Source organism: Xyrauchen texanus, chromosome 26 (assembly GCF_025860055.1).
Source record: "Xyrauchen texanus isolate HMW12.3.18 chromosome 26, RBS_HiC_50CHRs, whole genome shotgun sequence".
Lineage (NCBI taxonomy): Eukaryota > Metazoa > Chordata > Actinopteri > Cypriniformes > Catostomidae > Xyrauchen > Xyrauchen texanus.
Window position 1 is genome coordinate 29,640,633 of NC_068301.1, and position 19,172 is coordinate 29,659,804.

The 19,172-nt window shown below is 38.2% G+C and overlaps 1 protein-coding gene across 1 annotated transcript in view; it reads right to left on the reverse strand.

Annotated features, from left to right (window-relative positions):
- Positions 1–19,172, reverse strand: part of LOC127620176 (lysophosphatidylcholine acyltransferase 1-like) — a 44,283-nt gene that overhangs the window by 12,408 nt on the left and 12,703 nt on the right. Inside the window, exons 2-5 of the mRNA XM_052093298.1 lie at positions 17,629–17,768; positions 8,850–9,064; positions 8,189–8,301; positions 3,294–3,354 (exon numbers count right to left, since the gene is read on the reverse strand). Of these exons, the coding sequence (XP_051949258.1) occupies positions 3,294–3,354; positions 8,189–8,301; positions 8,850–9,064; positions 17,629–17,768 (529 nt within the window). The remainder of the gene's footprint in view (positions 1–3,293; positions 3,355–8,188; positions 8,302–8,849; positions 9,065–17,628; positions 17,769–19,172) is intronic.

A 19,172-nucleotide genomic window follows, 5' to 3' on the forward strand; every position in this document is an offset into this window, starting at 1 on the left:
TAAAAGCCTTACCTGGAACGTCAAGTGCCCTGCTGAAAACTGTCACACTGGTGCCCGTGTGACAGTTTTCCCAAGAAGGACACGTGAAGCAGGGCACTTGAAATTAGACACCGGTGTTAGACATAATTTAGCGCAGGTGTAAGCGCCCTTACAGCTTTTCTCTCCCGGACAGGCGCTTGACCACGCCCCCGCTGCCACACACGGCTTGTAATAAAACATTTGCAGTAAACAGTAGCCTACCAAGAAAGTCATTGGTCACTATCTTCCTCCTCTTGTGCACATGAAACCACTGAAGTCATCTCCTTCGGTGTCGGAGTTGAATAGCCTCAGATTTAGTTGTCTTTTTGCACTGAGTCAATTCCTCACGCTGCTGTTTCCAACGTCTTATCATCGACTCATTAAGACCAAGATCCCGTGCAGCAGCCAGACCAATCGCCTTCAACTTGAAAGCAGCATCATATGCGTTTCTCCATGTCTTTGCCATGGTGAGGGTGACAAAATGACTACCGTAATCAGAATGATGGGATGTTTGAGCGCGCTCGATTTAATCTAAACAGTAAACAAAAAAAGTTGTTTTGACCTTAACCCGTTCGGCAATTTCATTGGTCTAATGAAAGCGTCATGCCGCCAAAAAACTGAGCACGTCACAGAATGTTTTTTTTTTTTTTTAAATTTTATAAAATTTGAAAGTGGGAAAAATCCATATATTAGCCGCGTCATTGTATAAGCCGCGAGGTTCAAAGCGTGGGAAAAAAGTTGCGGCTTATAGTCCGGAAATTACGGTAATAGAATACTGCGGTGGAAATGATGGTGAATGAAATGACATTAACTTTTTTTGAATAAAATTACCGACTCCTTAGCCATGATGTTAGCCTTAGCAAGACAATTATCTTCCGTATCCTAAATAAACAATAAAATAATATTTCAACACTTTTTTTTTCAGAATTTTGCAAATTTACATTGTGGTTGGAAATGACCTTAAATATATTCTGCTCACAAGTGATATTTAACACAGTTTTTCTTTGTTTTCTACAAACATGACTTATCCCTCATATTTCATCTCAAGCATGCACTTTACTGACACTTCTGTTGACTTGGTACGCAAGTACACTAACTTTAAAAAAAAAATATATAATACTAGTAATATCACACATATATATATATGTAAGAAGCAAAACTGCTGTGCCACAACTTTGGGACATTCATAATTTAAAACAAAATAGATGATAATTATCACACAATAAATACTGAATTATTGTTCAGATTATCATACTTTAAATGTAAATAATAATTTGTATTTATTTACATAGTTTAATATTAAAAGTCTGAGACGAGGCTAAAACAGTCAAATCTGCACATAAAATATTTGAAAACATATGTGATGAAGGCATGGACATAAACCACAGGATATGAAATTGCCCGAAATCGAAGAACCACCAAAACATATTCTCCCTCAGTCTAATCCATGTCAGTCAGACCTCACTTTTGGGAAGGTGTGGAGGGAAGAAAGATGCCCTTCAGCTTGCAAACAGCTCCTTATTACCTGCTGCTAACAGACACTTACCAACCCTTCACTGACTGTACTTCCTCACCTTTTACATAAACGGACAAAAGCAGCTCTGAAATGGAGCAGGTCAAATAATGCAAATGTACCCATCTTTCATTTGCATTTTTCATCATTGACGTGTCCGGAGTACAGTGATAAAAGAATGACACCCAAGCCTAACCAATCAGACCTGGCATCATTATGAATAAAATGAGTACAGCCAATCACAAACCTTTGAGGAATGTTTCCTATGAAATGGAAATGACAAATGGAAATGAAACAAACACCATTGGCCAGGTGAAATCAACCTACAAATGGCTTACTTGTAGTGGACTCTGCATATTAAGCTGGGATATGAGAAAGAAACTAAACACTGAATAATTACATCAGCTTTAATGTATATTTTTACATTTTTAGAAGAAAATGACGTTTGCTCACGCAACCTAGGCAACACGATTCTGGGGTGTTGTTGAAGATCACAAGTCTGATTGTTTAGAAAAAAAATAGCACAAGTCTCTTCAACAATGCATATGATTTAGGCATCATTCAGGACACACTGAAGTTTTACACTTTGGGGGCCTTTCACACTGGCAGTTTAGTCCAAAACAGAGCACAATTTGCATTAAAAGTTGGAAATGTGAATTCTGAACCCATGAATACCTGTAAGAGTTGTTCTGAGCTTGGTTGCAATGGAACTGTGGCGCAGTTCATGTGAGTGAAAAAGCAACCTGTACTCGGGTCCGCACTTGTTCAGGAAGTAAAATGACTTGCGCATGCGTTTTTGCTGATTTAAGCATGATGACATCATAAGTTGCACAAAAAACACACACATGCATCATGAGTGTCATTGAAACGTTGTGGGACACATAAATAGGTGAGGTGCCTTTTATTTATGTGCATGAGTCAGCCTGCAACCAGCTGGGTCCTCAAAAAAGATCCTCAAAGAGCATCAGATATAGTCACCTTCTCCTGGACATGTACAGTACAACTGCTGAATTACAGCATAGGATGCACATGGTCACGTTTGTGATGACGGAAAAGTACATGGGTTCGACAGAATCATATGAGAGTCTAAAAACAGACCAACGCTCCGGGGGGCACCGGAAACAATCGCACTTGGATTCAGACCGCAGTAAACATGCCCAGTGTGTAAATAAACTACTAACCTAACTATGAGCAATAGTAATAGTGACTCTACCACATAGTCTATTCAGAAGCCTTATAAGAAATATAACTGGATAAGTTTAAACTTTAGAACTCTTTGAACAAATTGAAACTCTGTCTCTGGTCTGGTTTTTGTTTTGGTGAGCTGTAAACTTCCACAGCTGATCTTGTTTGGAACAGTGAGAGTTCCAGAATTAAAAGTTGTATGGAGAAAGAGGAGGGGAGGGGATTAGAGGAATAAAGCTGATTCCATGACTGACAGAGGTGGGGATATGAGGAGAATAGACCATCAGACCACAGTGTACACAGGAAGAGGAACCACCAGATCTCTCAGTGCTGCGAACCGTGATGAGCCGCAGATTAGACAGGGAACAAAGAAAGAACAAATATACATAAAACACACCAAAACACACACACACACACACACACACACACAGGCTAAAGATTTAGGAAAATATTTGGGATACAGTCACATCGAATGTCGTTCATAATATTTCTCACACCCATAAACTCCCACAAACTCTGTGTGTGTTTAGTTAGCAGATATCGGAGGTGGGGACAGACAGAGAGAGGGCATACATACCAGGCTTAAATGCGATGAGACAGGATCTATTGGTGCATGTGCCCTCCGGAAATATCATGATCTAAAAAACAAGCCGCAGTCAGAGGAGAAATGGCTTATTAATCGGGTTGTCAAATATCAAGGTTTCAGTAGTTGGTGCTAGGCCTGTCATGATTATTAAATAACCTCCTGATCTAACTATGGATATTTGAGACAACCGTGATTATTGGGCATTCAAATTCCTATCACATTTTTAATGCAGATAAATGCCATGTTTGGCACTTTGTCTTTTAGTTGAGTCAGAGCATCACTGAGCCGCATCGCAGAGTTCAACAAGCTCCTGTCCTGAAGAGCAGGTGAAGTGCCACAATATGGTGTCTTTTTTATAATCATGTTTTAAAGTACATAGCGTTAAAAGCATACAACTACTGATATTTAAGCACATATGAAGCTGAGAAAAAAAACAGTTAGTGGGACCATTCATTTTTGGTTTCAGTTATATTTATAGATTTACTATATAAATTACATCTCAAAAGACATAATTTTAACTTGTATTATAAAATGTATTATTTTCCAATATTTTATCAAAGGATGGCCCCATAGGTATCCACAGAGGTCTGGGCTAAGCCCCGAAAATCCACTGACCTAGAACCACCCCTGATTCTCAATACCACAGAAAACATTTGCTAACATGATGTTAAACACACTCCTTTATTAGAAAAGTCCATCCATCCATCCATCTTCAACCGCTTATCCGAAGTCGGGTCGCGGGGGCAGCTGCTCCAGCAGGGGGCCCCAAACTTCCCTATCCCGAGCCACATTAACCAGCTCTGACTGGGCGACCCCGAGGCGTTCCCAGGCCAGTGTGGAGATGTAATCTCTCCACCTAGTCCTGGGTCTTCCCCGAGGCCTCCTCCCAGCTGTTATTAGCTATTAGAAAAGTTAAAGACTCAAATTAAAACTACAGCATGTTGCCTTAAAATACTTTCTAATGAAGTAAACATTGCTTTTAGTTTTGAGTTAAATACATACAGTATGTGAACTACATTTACCTTGACACAGGTAAAAAAAACTAGAGATTCTGAAAACAAGTGTAATGCAACAAAAGTGAGATGCAGACAGAAGTAGGTCAATACTAAGGTTATGTTCAATGATATGAAAATATAATGCTTTTGAAAAACTGAATTATAATATTTATTGCATATAATATTTATTTTAATCCTTATATACTAAATTATCTTTATTTGGGGGCATTTCTCAGTTGATATATGCAATCAATTCGATTAATTAAATCGGCATGTACAGTGAGGAAAATAAGTATTTGAACACCCTGCTATTTTGCAAGTTCTCCCACTTGGAAATCATGGAGAGGTCTGAAATTGTCATCGTAGGTGCATGTCCACTGTGAGAGACATAATCTAAAAAAAAATCCAGAAATCACAATATATGATTTTTTAACTATTTATTTGTATGATACAGCTGCAAATAAGTATTTGAACACCTGTCTATCAGCAAGAATTCTGACCCTCAAAGACCTGTTAGTCTGCCTTTAAAATGTCCACCTCCACTCCATTTATTATCCTAAATTAGATGCACCTGTTTGAGGTCGTTAGCTGCATAAAGACACCTGTCCACCCCATACAATCAGTAAGAATCCAACTACTAACATGGCCAAGACCAAAGAGCTGTCCAAAGACACTAGAGACAAAATTGTACACCTCCACAAGGCTGGAAAGGGCTACGGGGAAATTGCCAAGCAGCTTGGTGAAAAAAGGTCCACTGTTGGAGCAATCATTAGAAAATGGAAGAAGCTAAACATGACTGTCAATCTCCCTCGGACTGGGGCTCCATGCAAGATCTCACCTCGTGGGGTCTCAATGATCCTAAGAAAGGTGAGAAATCAGCCCAGAACTACACGGGAGGAGCTGGTCAATGACCTGAAAAGAGCTGGACCACCGTTTCCAAGGTTACTGTTGGTAATACACTAAGACGTCATGGTTTGAAATCATGCATGGCACGGAAGGTTCCCCTGCTTAAACCAGCACATGTCAAGGCCTGTCTTAAGTTTGCCAATGACCATTTGGATGATCCAGAGGAGTCATGGGAGAAAGTCATGTGGTCAGATGAGACCAAAATAGAACTTTTTGGTCATAATTCCACTAACCGTGTTTGGAAGAAGAAGAATGATGAGTACCATCCCAAGAACACCATCCCTACTGTGAAGCATGGGGGTGGTAGCATCATACTTTGGGGGTGTTTTTCTGCACATGGGACAGGGCGACTGCACTGTATTAAGGAGAGGATGACCGGGGCCATGTATTGCGAGATTTGGGGAACAACCTCCTTCCCTCAGTTAGAGCATTGAAGATGGGTCGAGGCTGGGTCTTCCAACATGACAATGACCCGAAGCGCACAGCCAGGATAACCAAGGAGTGGCTCTGTAAGAAGCATATCAAGGTTCTGGCGTGGCCTAGCCAGTCTCCAGACCTAAACCCAATAGAGAATCTTTGGAGGGAGCTCAAACTCCGTGTTTCTCAGCGACAGCCCAGAAACCTGACTGATCTAGAGAAGATCTGTGTGGAGGAGTGGGCCAAAATCCCTCCTGCAGTGTGTGCAAACCTGGTGAAAAACTACAGGAAACGTTTGACCTCTGTAATTGCAAACAAAGGCTACTGTACCAAATATTAACATTGATTTTCTCAGGTGTTCAAATACTTATTTGCAGCTGTATCATACAAATAAATAGTTAAAAAATCATACATTGTGAATTCTGGATTTTTTTTTTTTACATTATGTCTCTCACAGTGGACATGCACCTACGATGACAATTTCAGACCCCTCCATGATTTCTAAGTGGGAGAACTTGCAAAATAGCAGGGTGTTCAAATACTTATTTTCCTCACTGTAATTCATTTGATTAAGTTAATTGATTGACAACCCCACTAAAAATGTAGAAGTATAGGAGTGTTTATCAGTCAGAAGGCTGCGGCCTCGTTAGGATGGATATGTCTGCTATCTCGTAGTTAAAACGGCGTCGAATGCAGTCTCAATAGGGAGGACCCTTGAAGGCAGCCTTGTTTCGCAGCCTTTGTTTGCCATATTTTGGAGGATGCATCAAGTGTATCCATCCTTCATTGCCTTCAAATCACCCACAATCCCTTGCACGGGTCCTAAATTGTGACCGTGGAAGCAGAAACCTTTATGACATAGCCATGTACACTTTTTTCCCACTTGCAGCAATGACAATGATAAAAAATAAAAAGTAGTTAAGACAATACAACAAATTAGAAGACACAAAGCACAAAAAATAAAAGGGCAATTACATGATTTTGAAAAGCTTGAAATGTTTTAAAGTTTTTACAATCTAGGGTTCTATATTTTCATACTTGAAAGGGTTTCAATATAAATTCTAAGGATCAGTGTTGTAAAATGTAGTATATAAGAGGCTTTTTTTTTTTCTAGCTTTTTCCTAAAACAATTCAGAGATTAAGTACATATTTCTCATTTTCTGAAGTGGGTTTTCTAAACAAAGTAAAATATCATATGGTTCTAAGCATATGGTTTGCCATGCACACATACAAGTCTGTCTCATTCTAGCATTGAATAACACTGAGGAGGAGCCTAGACTACAGCCTCAGAAAAACTCATCTAGGAAGGACACAGGCCAACTAGGCTAAAGCATTCCGATTGAAAGCGGGATGAGCATTTATAAAATATCCATTGAAAGGAGGGAATCTTAAATGTAGTAGGCAAATCGTGTAAAGCAGTTGAAGACAGGGGCGTTTCTAGGGTCAGTGGATATTCGGGTCTTAGACCAGACCGTAGATACGCAAGGAAGGACACCTTTGATGAAATTTTGAAATATACATCACTTTATGATAAAACTTTAAAATCTGTGAGGTGTAATGTTCAACAATGACAAACCATGGTTTACAGCAAAACTCAGGCTATTCTTCCATTTTCTTATTATCATCTTATTCAGTGAAGAAAAAAATAGTCCCTCAAATATTGTGAATTTGCACACAATAGCCAGTGGTGGAGCCACATTTATGTGCAGGTAATCATTGAGAAAAGAAGAACAAACTGAGTTAATACCATTTGTGATTGAGAGGACTGACTCACAGCTGTATATAGAACCAAATAATCAGGATATCTGCAGGTTCAGTTTCAAATTATGATAACATTTCTGTCACATAGGCAGTGATAAGTTTTTATATCTGTAGATTTGACCACACTCCACACAACTAAGCAATTTTATATAAATAGTTGATTGAAAAAGACACCATCAAATGCATAACTTAATATCAAATGAAGAGGCATGGAAACAAATGATGGTTCACCTTTTCTCAGAACTAACTTCACTTTTTTTTGGCCATTTTTACAATAACTTCAACTTAATTTTAGTGGATGTATAAAGTAAGTTCCCCTCATGTTCATACAGGTGTCCTCGCAGAGTAACCATAGGTGTAGTTCATCACATTTACTATGAGCATGTTCAACTAACAGTTGATGACCAGAAAGTGTCCAAATACTTTGCCATGATTTTGAACAGCATATTTATAGTTTTAAAACCTACACTTTTTTGTTTTGCTTGAAAAGTGTGTTTTGTTATCTTTCTTTCAAATAATTGGCACATGGACAACTACTTTGCTATATAATGCAATTATAAGAATACAATGCATTATACATTTTTAAGTGTTGCTTAAATGTCCATATATTCTTTGGGGTCACCGTATACTGTATATTATACATTGCTTGATTGCATTATTTAAATGAACAATAATCAGATGAATAATCAGATCGAGTTTAATTAAATACTTTACACAAATGCTAAACTTTACAGACACAAATGGTGTCGAACACAAGATAGTGGTCACTTGGTTCCCAAAGGAAGTAACGAAGTGTTTGAGCGGTACCTGAGGCCACTCGCCAGCAGAACAAGCTCTGCGTCTGATCTCCTCAACGGTCTTCCTCCGAGAGTCCTGATCCGAGCGGGACACAAACACAGGCCGAATGAATTTAACAAGAGCTGAAAGAGAAATAGAGAATACATTTACATTTTTGGGTGAACTATTCATTTAAACTACAGGCAGTCATGCAAGTATATTGACCAGTAGAGGTGTTTTTACAGCCATACTTAAAAAGGTCACAGAGGCCAGTCCTGCATGAGAGAATCACACAGTAAAAAGCTTCTGGAAATCTATGTCATTAAACACACACACACACACACACGCACCAGCAATAAGCAGACCATGTGCGCAACCACTGCCAAACACACATGCACGCACGCACGCACACGCAAATGAGATAAGTGATGACAGTCACTGTCAGAGAAGTTAACCCTCATGGGCCAACTACCCCTAAACCAGTTAAGCCAGGGTGACCACATAAAACTGAAGACCAGCAATCTAAATACTCATTGTTATGAAAACCACAACTTTTGAATGTGGACACATTTGATGAACATTTACACCTCATAACAAATAGAATAGAAAAACATTTTCTGACCACCATCTCCAACAGCTGAAAGTAAAAAAAAAAAAAATACAGATGCATATATATATTTATAAAACTCACTGCCCCAGACTGGAATGTTTTTACTCTCTGCCTTCATCACTATAGAGGCCATTGTCATAGTGACAGGTATCGCATCAAAGTAGGATGAGTGGGGGGCCATTGTGAGGATGGGCGCTTCACTGGGAAGAGCTGGCCGTCCTTTCACACAGACCCAATGGAAGCCTCCAGAAAACCACATGGCTCTCATGATAGCCTTCAGGGCCAAATCCACCAGCCTGAAGAGAGAGAGAAAGAGGGAGCCAGAGAGATCAGTTAAATGGTAGTTTATCCCTCATTTCCTGACATTATGTGATGATTCAGTTGCCTTCTTTTCTATGTTAAATGGACTGTAGTCCACATAATACAGCACCTCAAGACACCACAAAATCGAAAAGAAAGCTTTGTAGCATTTAGTCCATGCCTGTTAGCATTCTGGATCATCTATGCAAGGGTACTCCTTAGTTTTGACAAACTTTAGCTGAAATACAACTGTACAAAAATGATTTATCTTCTGGGGGGAAAAAATAACCATACTGTTGATGGCAACTCTTGCACTAAATTTTTGTCCACTTAAATGCTCTAGAATGAAAACATACCATCCCCTAATAACACACCTCAAACTAGCAATAACAAAAAGTAAATGATAGTGATGTTCAAGTTCATCCAGCACTGTGCAGACCGATGAAACTGACTTGAAGCAATGCGTGTGGGTTAGAAATTGTATCCGACTTTATTCAGCGCTACCATGAGCCGAGACCAACTGACTGGCTCAGCCACTGCAGTTGGTCCAAAACGGCTGTATAAACTCTGATGATGACATGGCTTATTCGCGATTGGCCAGACTCACCAATGACAACGGTGAAGTGTGTTTCATGGGCCGAGTTCACAATGGCATATTACATATACTACTCTTTCTACTTCTGCCATGTCAGTTTAAATGTAGTACAGGTGAAACTCGAAAAATTAGAATATCGTGCAAAAGTTCATTAATTTCAGTAATTCAACTTAAAAGTTGAAACTAATATATTATATAGACTCATTACAAGCAAAGTAAGATATTTCAAGCCTTTATTTGATATAATTTTGATGATTATGGCTTACAGCTTATGAAAACCCCAAATTCAGAATCTCAGAAAATTAGAATATTGTGAAAAGGTTCAGTATTGTAGGCTCAAAGTGTCACACTCTAATCAGCTAAACACCTGCAAAGGGTTCCTGAGCCTTTAAATGGTCTCTCAGTCTGGTTCAGTTGAATTCACAATCATGGGGAAGACTGCTGACCTGACAGTTGTGCAGAAAACCATCATTGACACCCTCCACAAGGAGGGAAAGCCTCAAAAGGTAATTGCAAAAGAAGTTGGATGTTCTCAAAGTGCTGTATCAAAGCACATTAATAGAAAGTTAAGTGGAAGGGAAAAGTGTGGAAGAAAAAGGTGCACAAGCAGCAGGGATGACCGTAGCCTGGAGAGGATTGTCAGGAAAAGGCCATTCAAATGTGTGGGGAGCTTCACAAGGAGTGGACTAAGGCTGGAGTTACTGCATCAAGAGCCACCACACACAGACGGGTCCTGGACATGGGCTTCAAATGTCAAACGTCTTACCTGGGCTAAAGAAAAAAAGAACTGGTCTGTTGCTCAGTGGTCCAAAGTCCTCTTTTCTGATGAGAGCAAATTTTGCATCTCATTTGGAAACCAAGGTCCCAGAGTCTGGAGGAAGAATGGAGAGGCACACAATCCAAGATGCTTGAAGTCCAGTGTGAAGTTTCCACAGTCTGTATTGGTTTGGGGAGCCATGTCATCGGCTGGTGTTGGTCCACTGTGCTTTATTAAGTCCAGAGTCAACGCAGCCGTCTACCGGGACATTTTAGAGCACTTCATGCTTCCTTCAGCAGACAAGCTTTATGGAGATGCTGACTTCATTTTCCAGCAGGACTTGGCACCTGCCCACACTGCCAAAAGTACCAAAACCTGGTTCAATGACCATGGTATTACTGTGCTTGATTGGCCAGCAAACTCTCCTGACCTGAACCCCATAGAGAATCTATGGGGCATTGCCAAGAGAAAGATGAGAGACATGAGACCAAACAATGCAGAAGAGCTGAAGGCCGCTATTGAAGCATCTTGGTCTTCCATAACACCTCAGCAGTGCCACAGGCTGATAGCATCCATGCCACGCCGCATTGAGGCAGTAATTAATGCAAAAGGGGCCCAAACCAAGTACTGAGTACATATGCATGATTATACTTTTCAGAGGGCCGACATTTCTGTATTTAAAATCCTTTTTTTTTATTGATTTCATGTAATATTCTAATTTTCTGAGATTCTGAATTTGGGGTTTTCATAAGCTGTAAGCCATAATCATCAAAATTATATCAAATAAAGGCTTGAAATATCTTACTTTGCTTGTAATGAGTCTATATAATATATTAGTTTCACCTTTTAAGTTGAATTACTGAAATTAATGAACTTTTGCACGATATTCTAATTTTTCGAGTTTCACCTGTATGTCATTACCAAAGTGTTTATTCTGACTCCTTCAGTTCGGCTATATGCAACAAATATCAATGTTTTTATAACGGCACAATTCTCTTCTTATGCAATCTTAATCTTATATTTTTTTTTTCATAAATTATTTTAAATGATTAAAAAAAGATTTGCCCCCTTTATTGGTATTAAAATAATATAGGCCTATATTAAACTTTCTTCTTGTACACACAGGAACTGTATTAACCACAACATAACCCATTCAAATGTAAAATTCAAGTGTAAATCTAAATTGCTATCAAATCCGCTTCATCTGCAATAAAGAAAACAAACATAGCATGAATGGCTGTGAGGTTCAGCACACAATGGGAGGCAGGAAGTGTCTGGCTTGATGGCTCTTTTTTTCCAACTCCTTCCCAACTGCAACTGGCAAATCTTGCAGAATGGTAAGGCGAACCGCAGTTCATGTCATACACACCACATGGTTCACAGCTGAAACTAAAGCCTATTGGCAATCTTTAAAAAAAAGTGACAAATCCTTTGATATGTCCAACCCCAACTTCCTGTTACCACAAAAATGTATTTGGACTATCTTGTATTACACATAGCTAACTAATATTGGCATTCTATTCATGCACAAAGTTTGAAATTAACACCTGCCAACCAATCAAAAGCGGGTATTTCATGAGCAGTGGCAGGTACTTTTTGCTCATCCACCCGCTACTGTGGTGGGCACCCTGTAAACAGGAGTGACATATGACAAGAAATGCTTTTGGACACAAAGACCAAAGTCTGAAGAAACAATTATATTTTTGAGAACAGAGGAACACACACATGCACAGAGTGCTCTCTATGTAAATGTATGAAAAATCAAAGTGGCTGGAAAATTATGCATTGGGCAAAAAGTTAATTTCATTCCCCATTCATGCTATATAGACAGAGAAACTAAGTGGAGCCTGGTTTCTCCAAAGGTTACTTTTCTCCATTAACACATTATTTAAACCGCACAATGAGTATTTAAGACACAACAGCACACTTTTCTGTAAAGCTGCTTTAAAACATGACCTTTTCTTTAATAAATTTAACAAATTCGAGGTTACAGAGTGCATACAATATATGTTAATGGGGCAAATTTGTGCAGGGTTTTAAAAAGGCAGGTATTTGAAACTTACAATTTTATAAAAGCATTTACACAAATAATACACAAAATTTAACAGAAGAATTGGAGCTGTAAAGTGGTTTAATGTTTTTAGGGTTTACAGCGTTTTGTTATCATGGCAACAAAGTTTTAAACATGGATACAACTTTACACAGAAAAGGTTAGTAGACGATTTTATCACACTAAAATCATGTCAACACGCATAGTGTTTACATATTGTGGCTATATTTATGAAACCATGAGTATTTTAACGTTTACGGATTGGCCCCGCATTGGATTCAATTCCACTGTGTGCCTCAATGCAACCCATATTTTACTTTAACAAAATGGACAGACAAGTAATTTTGTATTTTTGTGGTAATCAACATTATACCAAAAACCCCATCGATTGAGCTTAAATTTCATTAATCAAAAAGGAATATTCCAGATACAATAAATGTATTCAAACTCTCTTCAGAGAATGCTGGAAATCCTGACTTGCAAACAAAAAAACATTTTGGTCAATTGGTGTAAACAGACCTTTACATGTTAAACTTAAGATTACTAAATGGTAACTCATGCTACATATTAGCAGCTCTACAAAAGATGCTGCTGACTCATGCACAGTAACGGAGACACTCATATTCTTTCAGACACACATGCACAGCAAGGAAATTAGTAGTTCTGGAGCCTGTATCTGGCCATTGTAGGTAATTCAAGCATGTATGTGCAAACTTACAGCACAATATGTAAACCTCTCCACACCTCACAGGAACAAACTTGTGCACAATGGTATTCAGAGATGCACACAGTAAGAAAAGCCCTGCTGCATCAGGTGATAGTGGAATGAATACGGTGATCGTGAAAATGCACATTTAAGGATATGAATGGAGTGGTGTGATGTAACTCAGACACTGTATGGGTGACACACACACACATTTTTACAATTTATATCAGATCAGTGAGGAAGAACAAGCACTCCTAGTCCTAGATCTGAAAGCTCCATTCCAAACCATAGAGAACTGTCTCGCTGTCTACTATCTACATAGCCTTTGGAAGGTAGTTTTCTGTGTGCCATTACATCTTGCACATAGTCGAGCATTCTAACCTTTCCAAGTATACTCTTTTGACTGCAAGCCTGTATGCGCACATGTACAATGCAAGCACACTACAACTGCTTTGTGATACTCTTTAGTCCAGTAAATTGCAATGGCATGAGCAGACAAAGCTCACGTATGCGAAAATTCTATGCATCTAGAAAAATTGGGCTGCACACAGAACTTTTCTTTTTACACCTTAAAAATTAACTATTCTAAATGTGTGCTTTCAGTAAGTTGAACTGCAAATGCCCAAAAGTGTTGTTTGTGGAGGTGAATCTGATTTAGATTTTTTTGATAGGAATGACAATGTACGTTTGTCCCTGACAGCCTCAATCTCTTCAATGGTTTGTACTGCTGTTTAAAGTGTTTTTGAATCGTTCCGCTAATAAAACATTGAAAACATATCTTTCCAAGAAATTTCAGTAGACAAAAAAACTCTGCTTTTTGACAGCTTTATACAGTGCAGGTCAAAGGATAGACGGTAAGTTTATCCCTCACAGCCTCATTTCATTCCCATCAAAAAAAATAAAAATAGCACTACTGTGAATAAGGTCTATTGACATTGCATTTAATGACGTAAACTCTTTTCCTTGGACAGCATGGCTACAGACCAGTGACGCACCTATTGGATGTCTATTGGAAGGTAAAAGTATTGCAAAACACAAGAGCTTCTAGATTTGAATTTGAGAACTTGTATAATAAATGTGTGTACAAACATGTCAATACCCCCACACATTTTATTTATATGTTTATTTATTTATTTATTAGGGCTGCACAATTTGGGGAAAATATCATATTGCAATTATTGAGGTTAATATTGCGATATGATACCATTTGTTTATTATGAGTCAACTTGCTTGGTTATCAAGGAAAATGCACAAATAGATTACTGATAATGCTGAAATTTGAATTTTTCAACTCAAACATACAACAACTATAAATGCAGTGTTTTCAAATTAAAATATATTTACAAAATTAAATAATATCTTTGCATTACTGCAAACATGTTATTTTCTCAATATCACACCTAAATAAAATAGAACAATAAATAAGAACAATAAAAATTCACAAAAATACGATTGTCCAAACAAACAGGGACATTTAAGCAGGATGTAACATGTACTTTCTATAAACTCTTTTGAAAAGGAAACTGGATATAAAAGTGTGGTTCACTCAAACCACTAAAACTGTTGTTGTGTGTATATATATATATATATATATATATATATATATATATATATATACACATACACACACACACACACACACACACACACAAATACACACACATTTTATTGTTGTCGTAATTTTAAATGTTATTTTTCACATTAGATAGATCTTATGATGATCTCATCAATGACGCAACACTTTGCGAGATGCAGACAGCGGGGCTGAGAGACAAGCGTGTGCATCACCCGGCTGAAATTTATATCTCTCCCGGTTTTGACTCCCGCTCAGATTGTCTCTCTTCCGCGACTGGTTGAAGCGGTGGCTCTGACAGCACAGAGAATGACAGTTTTGGAGTTTGTGTTTATTTACATGGCATGCTCCTGTATTATATTAACTTTAAGGATAAAGACATATCGCCAAGCTGTGATCTGTGTTTCGGTGTTATTTTTTCAGACCACTAGTTCAGTGTCTGTCTGTTTCGGCATCCATCTTCACCTGATTTCCACGCTGAACACCGAAAACGCACATGACATGACCACACGTGCCACTCCCTAAACTGAGACTGACTGGTCATCTTTTTATTAGCTGTGTAGAAAATGGGCAAACAGCTCTCAGAGAGAATGGGCTGTCACGTCCACACATGCAATTATTTATTTCATAAAATCCCAGAATTTGCCGTCATATAATCGCACAGGCTGACATCGCGATTGCGATATGATTAATCATGCAGCACTAATATACATGTTAAAGGGTAACTAAACCCTAAACCAACTTTTTTTAGTTAATGATCTGTAAGCATGGGGCTTTATTAGTACTGGTCATTGATTCAAGTAATTTTTTTGACATTTGTGTATAAAGTGTTTTAATTCTACAATATATGGTGTAAAAACGTCTGAGTGCTGCCCTCTTCAGGTTGAACGGTGGCTACTGCAGTTGAATTTTCCTATTGGCTGTTCCAACTCACCACGCCAGATTCATGTACATGTCGTCTTGCGACCGTGTGAGGAATAATAATAACATAGAGTCTGACAGCAGCTGTCAATTAATCCGTCACTACGAGTCTCAGGTGACCCCCGCTCAGCCCCGCACTCGGTTCGTTCCCTCTATCCCCGCCGGGGTCTGCCCACTTTTCCTGCATTTTCAAATATTTCTAGTGGGTGGAGTCAGACTCTGAGCAGGTGTTTAGTTACCCTTTAATGTATGATGCGCTCATTCAAACAAACAGTTGCTGGTGGAGCTGCTGCTTTTCTTAAAGAGACAGTACCAATTTATTGGTTGTACAAGTATGCATATAAGCAAACATGTAAAAAACAATTGTAATGTATAGTTTTAATGTATAGTAGTGGCACTTAAATAATGATTTTTATAATATAATTACTAAATAATTGTTATATGTGTAATTCTATTTTCATTATTATGTTCCAACCTTCTGAATATTTTGTTAAAAATGTGTTTGAAATTTTAAACAGTGAAAACGGCTTGTATCAATATTAAAAAATAAAATTTCACAATTTAAATAGATAGAATGTGAATTTAAAAAGAAAAGCTAAAATCAGATTAAAATGATCAAAAGAGAAATAAAAAATAAAATCTACAATCTCACATACTACAGTATATTGTGTGGTCATAAACAGTATATGAAAACCATACAAATGTCAAGATCCCCCTTCTCGGATTTCAGTTGCATTTCACCTATATGTCGTCAAATGTCTGGCGAGAAAAAAAACTAGCCAATGGCGATTTCTCCAACATGTTAGTAGAGGGACAAGTACCCATTTGCCCTGATAGATTTTAACTATATCATGGAGGAATTGCACAAACCTTGATCACAAGCATTTTTTTTTTATTATTTCCTTAGCACAACTGCTGTGACAAGTATGAGGAAAAATATCAAACAATGATCTTTATGCAATCATATAAGATATAACATATAAACAGGATTACGTCTCCACCATCCCAACACATATACGGTTTGTGAAAGGATATGCAAATAAAAATTATGCAATACTGCTAAAACATGCCTTTGCATTTATTTTGAATGCAGTAAGTAATTTGTTCAATAAAATCAAAGCAGTAAAGTCATATATTGCATGTCTGATGGTAGTGGGTTTTTTTTTTATATGCCACATTTCTCAGGCTTTAGAAGCCTGTTAAACGTGTGAGGAGGATGTGGATTTATCAACATTTTACAAGTCTGACAAAATCATCCAGGCCAATTAAAACATGTTAAAATTGGTTTTGTTGATAGTTCAAAAAAACACCAATATACTATATATGTATTCACTATAAACCATAGATATCTCTTTATAGTAAAACATTTTAGATTATATAGTGCTTAACAGATTGTTAAAACTGCAGTGCTGGCCATATCCTACATTGAAAGCTGATGCTCAAAAGTGTCCGTAAGCACGGTTGGCTGCTAATTTAAATCAATAGCAACATTTCAGTACTGGGACATTTCCCTCAAATCCATCTGCCATGCTCAATAAGCTTGCTGCAATGCATTCTGCAATTGCCTTATCCATAAAGGATACATGCGACGCTGCCCTAGATTTTGGCCTAAACGAGCCATCTTGTAAGGCAGCATAAGGTTGCTGCCTACTCTGTGGAAAAACCTATAAAATGATAAAAATGCTGTCTTGATAGGCAGATCACATTGCTGCTCCTATGCATAAAGTTCTGCTTAAATGTATTGCATTGCTAACTCTCAAATAACTAAATTACTTCTGGTTGCTTTTTTGCTGCAAATCACTGTCAGTATGAACACCCCTTTAGATTTAGATCTGGTAAGAGTGTACAGCCATGACAGTAGTCTGAATGCAGAGGGCATGGGTGAAGCTCACGATCAAGGGAGTGTAACATTCCCTAATTCTCGCATCTGATTAAAGTTTCTTAACTGTTGTACTTACCATCTCCACCAGGAGAGATGCTCGACTGTGTCATCAGAGCAGCCAACTGTAGCCACAAACGCAAAGGGCCAGGCCAGCAACATCATGAATGCAGCAAACAGCAAGCGCACAGGAAAGAGTGTCACAGTCATTATGGCTATCTGAGAGACAGAAACAGAGAGAGAGATTTTATAATCCAAACTATTTTCACGTTAATCCAGAAATTGCCCAAAAGGCTTTCTAACAGTGCTACAGTACACAGGAAGTATGTAAGGTATGAGGGGCATTTGCGAAAAAATATAAGAGGGGTGGTTATAGGAAAACAGAAATATGCAGTGAAACCGCATTTCGCTTTGCTAGGCTGTGCGATGCTCTGAAAGAGTGAGAAAGAGAATTTATCCAAACTCATGTTCACCTCCTCCAAACCTCTAAGTATTGTCATCTATATTTCAGAGAAAGATAGTGGATATATTTGAAACATTCTTACACAAAACGTAACATGATTTTAGTTTTACAACTTTGAGAGATTGATATCTGTAGTTAATCTCAAAATTACTTCAAAGCTTACCATAAAAAAATAAATAGGAGAAACCCTGGAGCCTCATTTCTGAAACGCACGTACAACTAGGGATGGACATTGATACAGATGTCCTGATTTGATTCTGATTCACAAGCTCTTGATTTTGATCTAGATATGGACCCATATGAATCGATTTCTGTTACAATGTCCATTTTGCTTACATATTAAAGAACTCATTTCTCAGCTAATGCTCTTGATTTGAAAGGAACATTTTAGGCAACCCTTCTAGGTACATTGGCGCCCAAAAGTTTGGAATAATGTACAGACATTTGTCTTATGGAAAGAATTTGGTACTTTAATTCACCACAGCAGCATTTAACTGATCACAAAGTATAATCAGGACATTTAAAATGTGAAAAATTACTATTACAATTTGAAAAAACTACTTAAACTACTTCAAAGAGTTTTCATTAAATAATCCTCCATGTGCCGCAATGACAGCTTTGCAGATTCTTGTTATTCTAGCTGTCAGTTTGTCCAGATACTCAGATGACGTTTCACCCCACACTTCCTGTTGCACTTGCCATAGATGTGGCTGTCTTGTCGGGTACTTCTCACACACCTTACAGTCCTGCTGATCCCACAAAAGCTTCAGAGAGTTTTTCTGTTGTCCAATGTATGTGTTTCTTTGCCCACTCTAACCTTTTCTTTTTGTTTGTCTGTTTCAAAAGTGTCTTTTTCTTTGCAGTTCTTCCCATAAGGCCTGCTGCACCCCTGAGTCTTCTCTTTACTGTTGTACATGAAACTGGTTTTGAGTGGGTAGAATTCAATGAAGCGGTCAGCTGAGGACATGTGAGACATCTATATCTAAAACTAGAGACTCTGATGCACTTATCCTCTTGTTTAGTTGTACATCTGAACTTCCACATCTCTTTCTGTCCTTGTTAGAGCCAGCTGTCCTTTGTCTTTGAAAACTGTAGTGGACACCTTTGTATGAAAGCATTGTATTGCCTTCATTCATCAAAACATTGATTGACTGACGAGT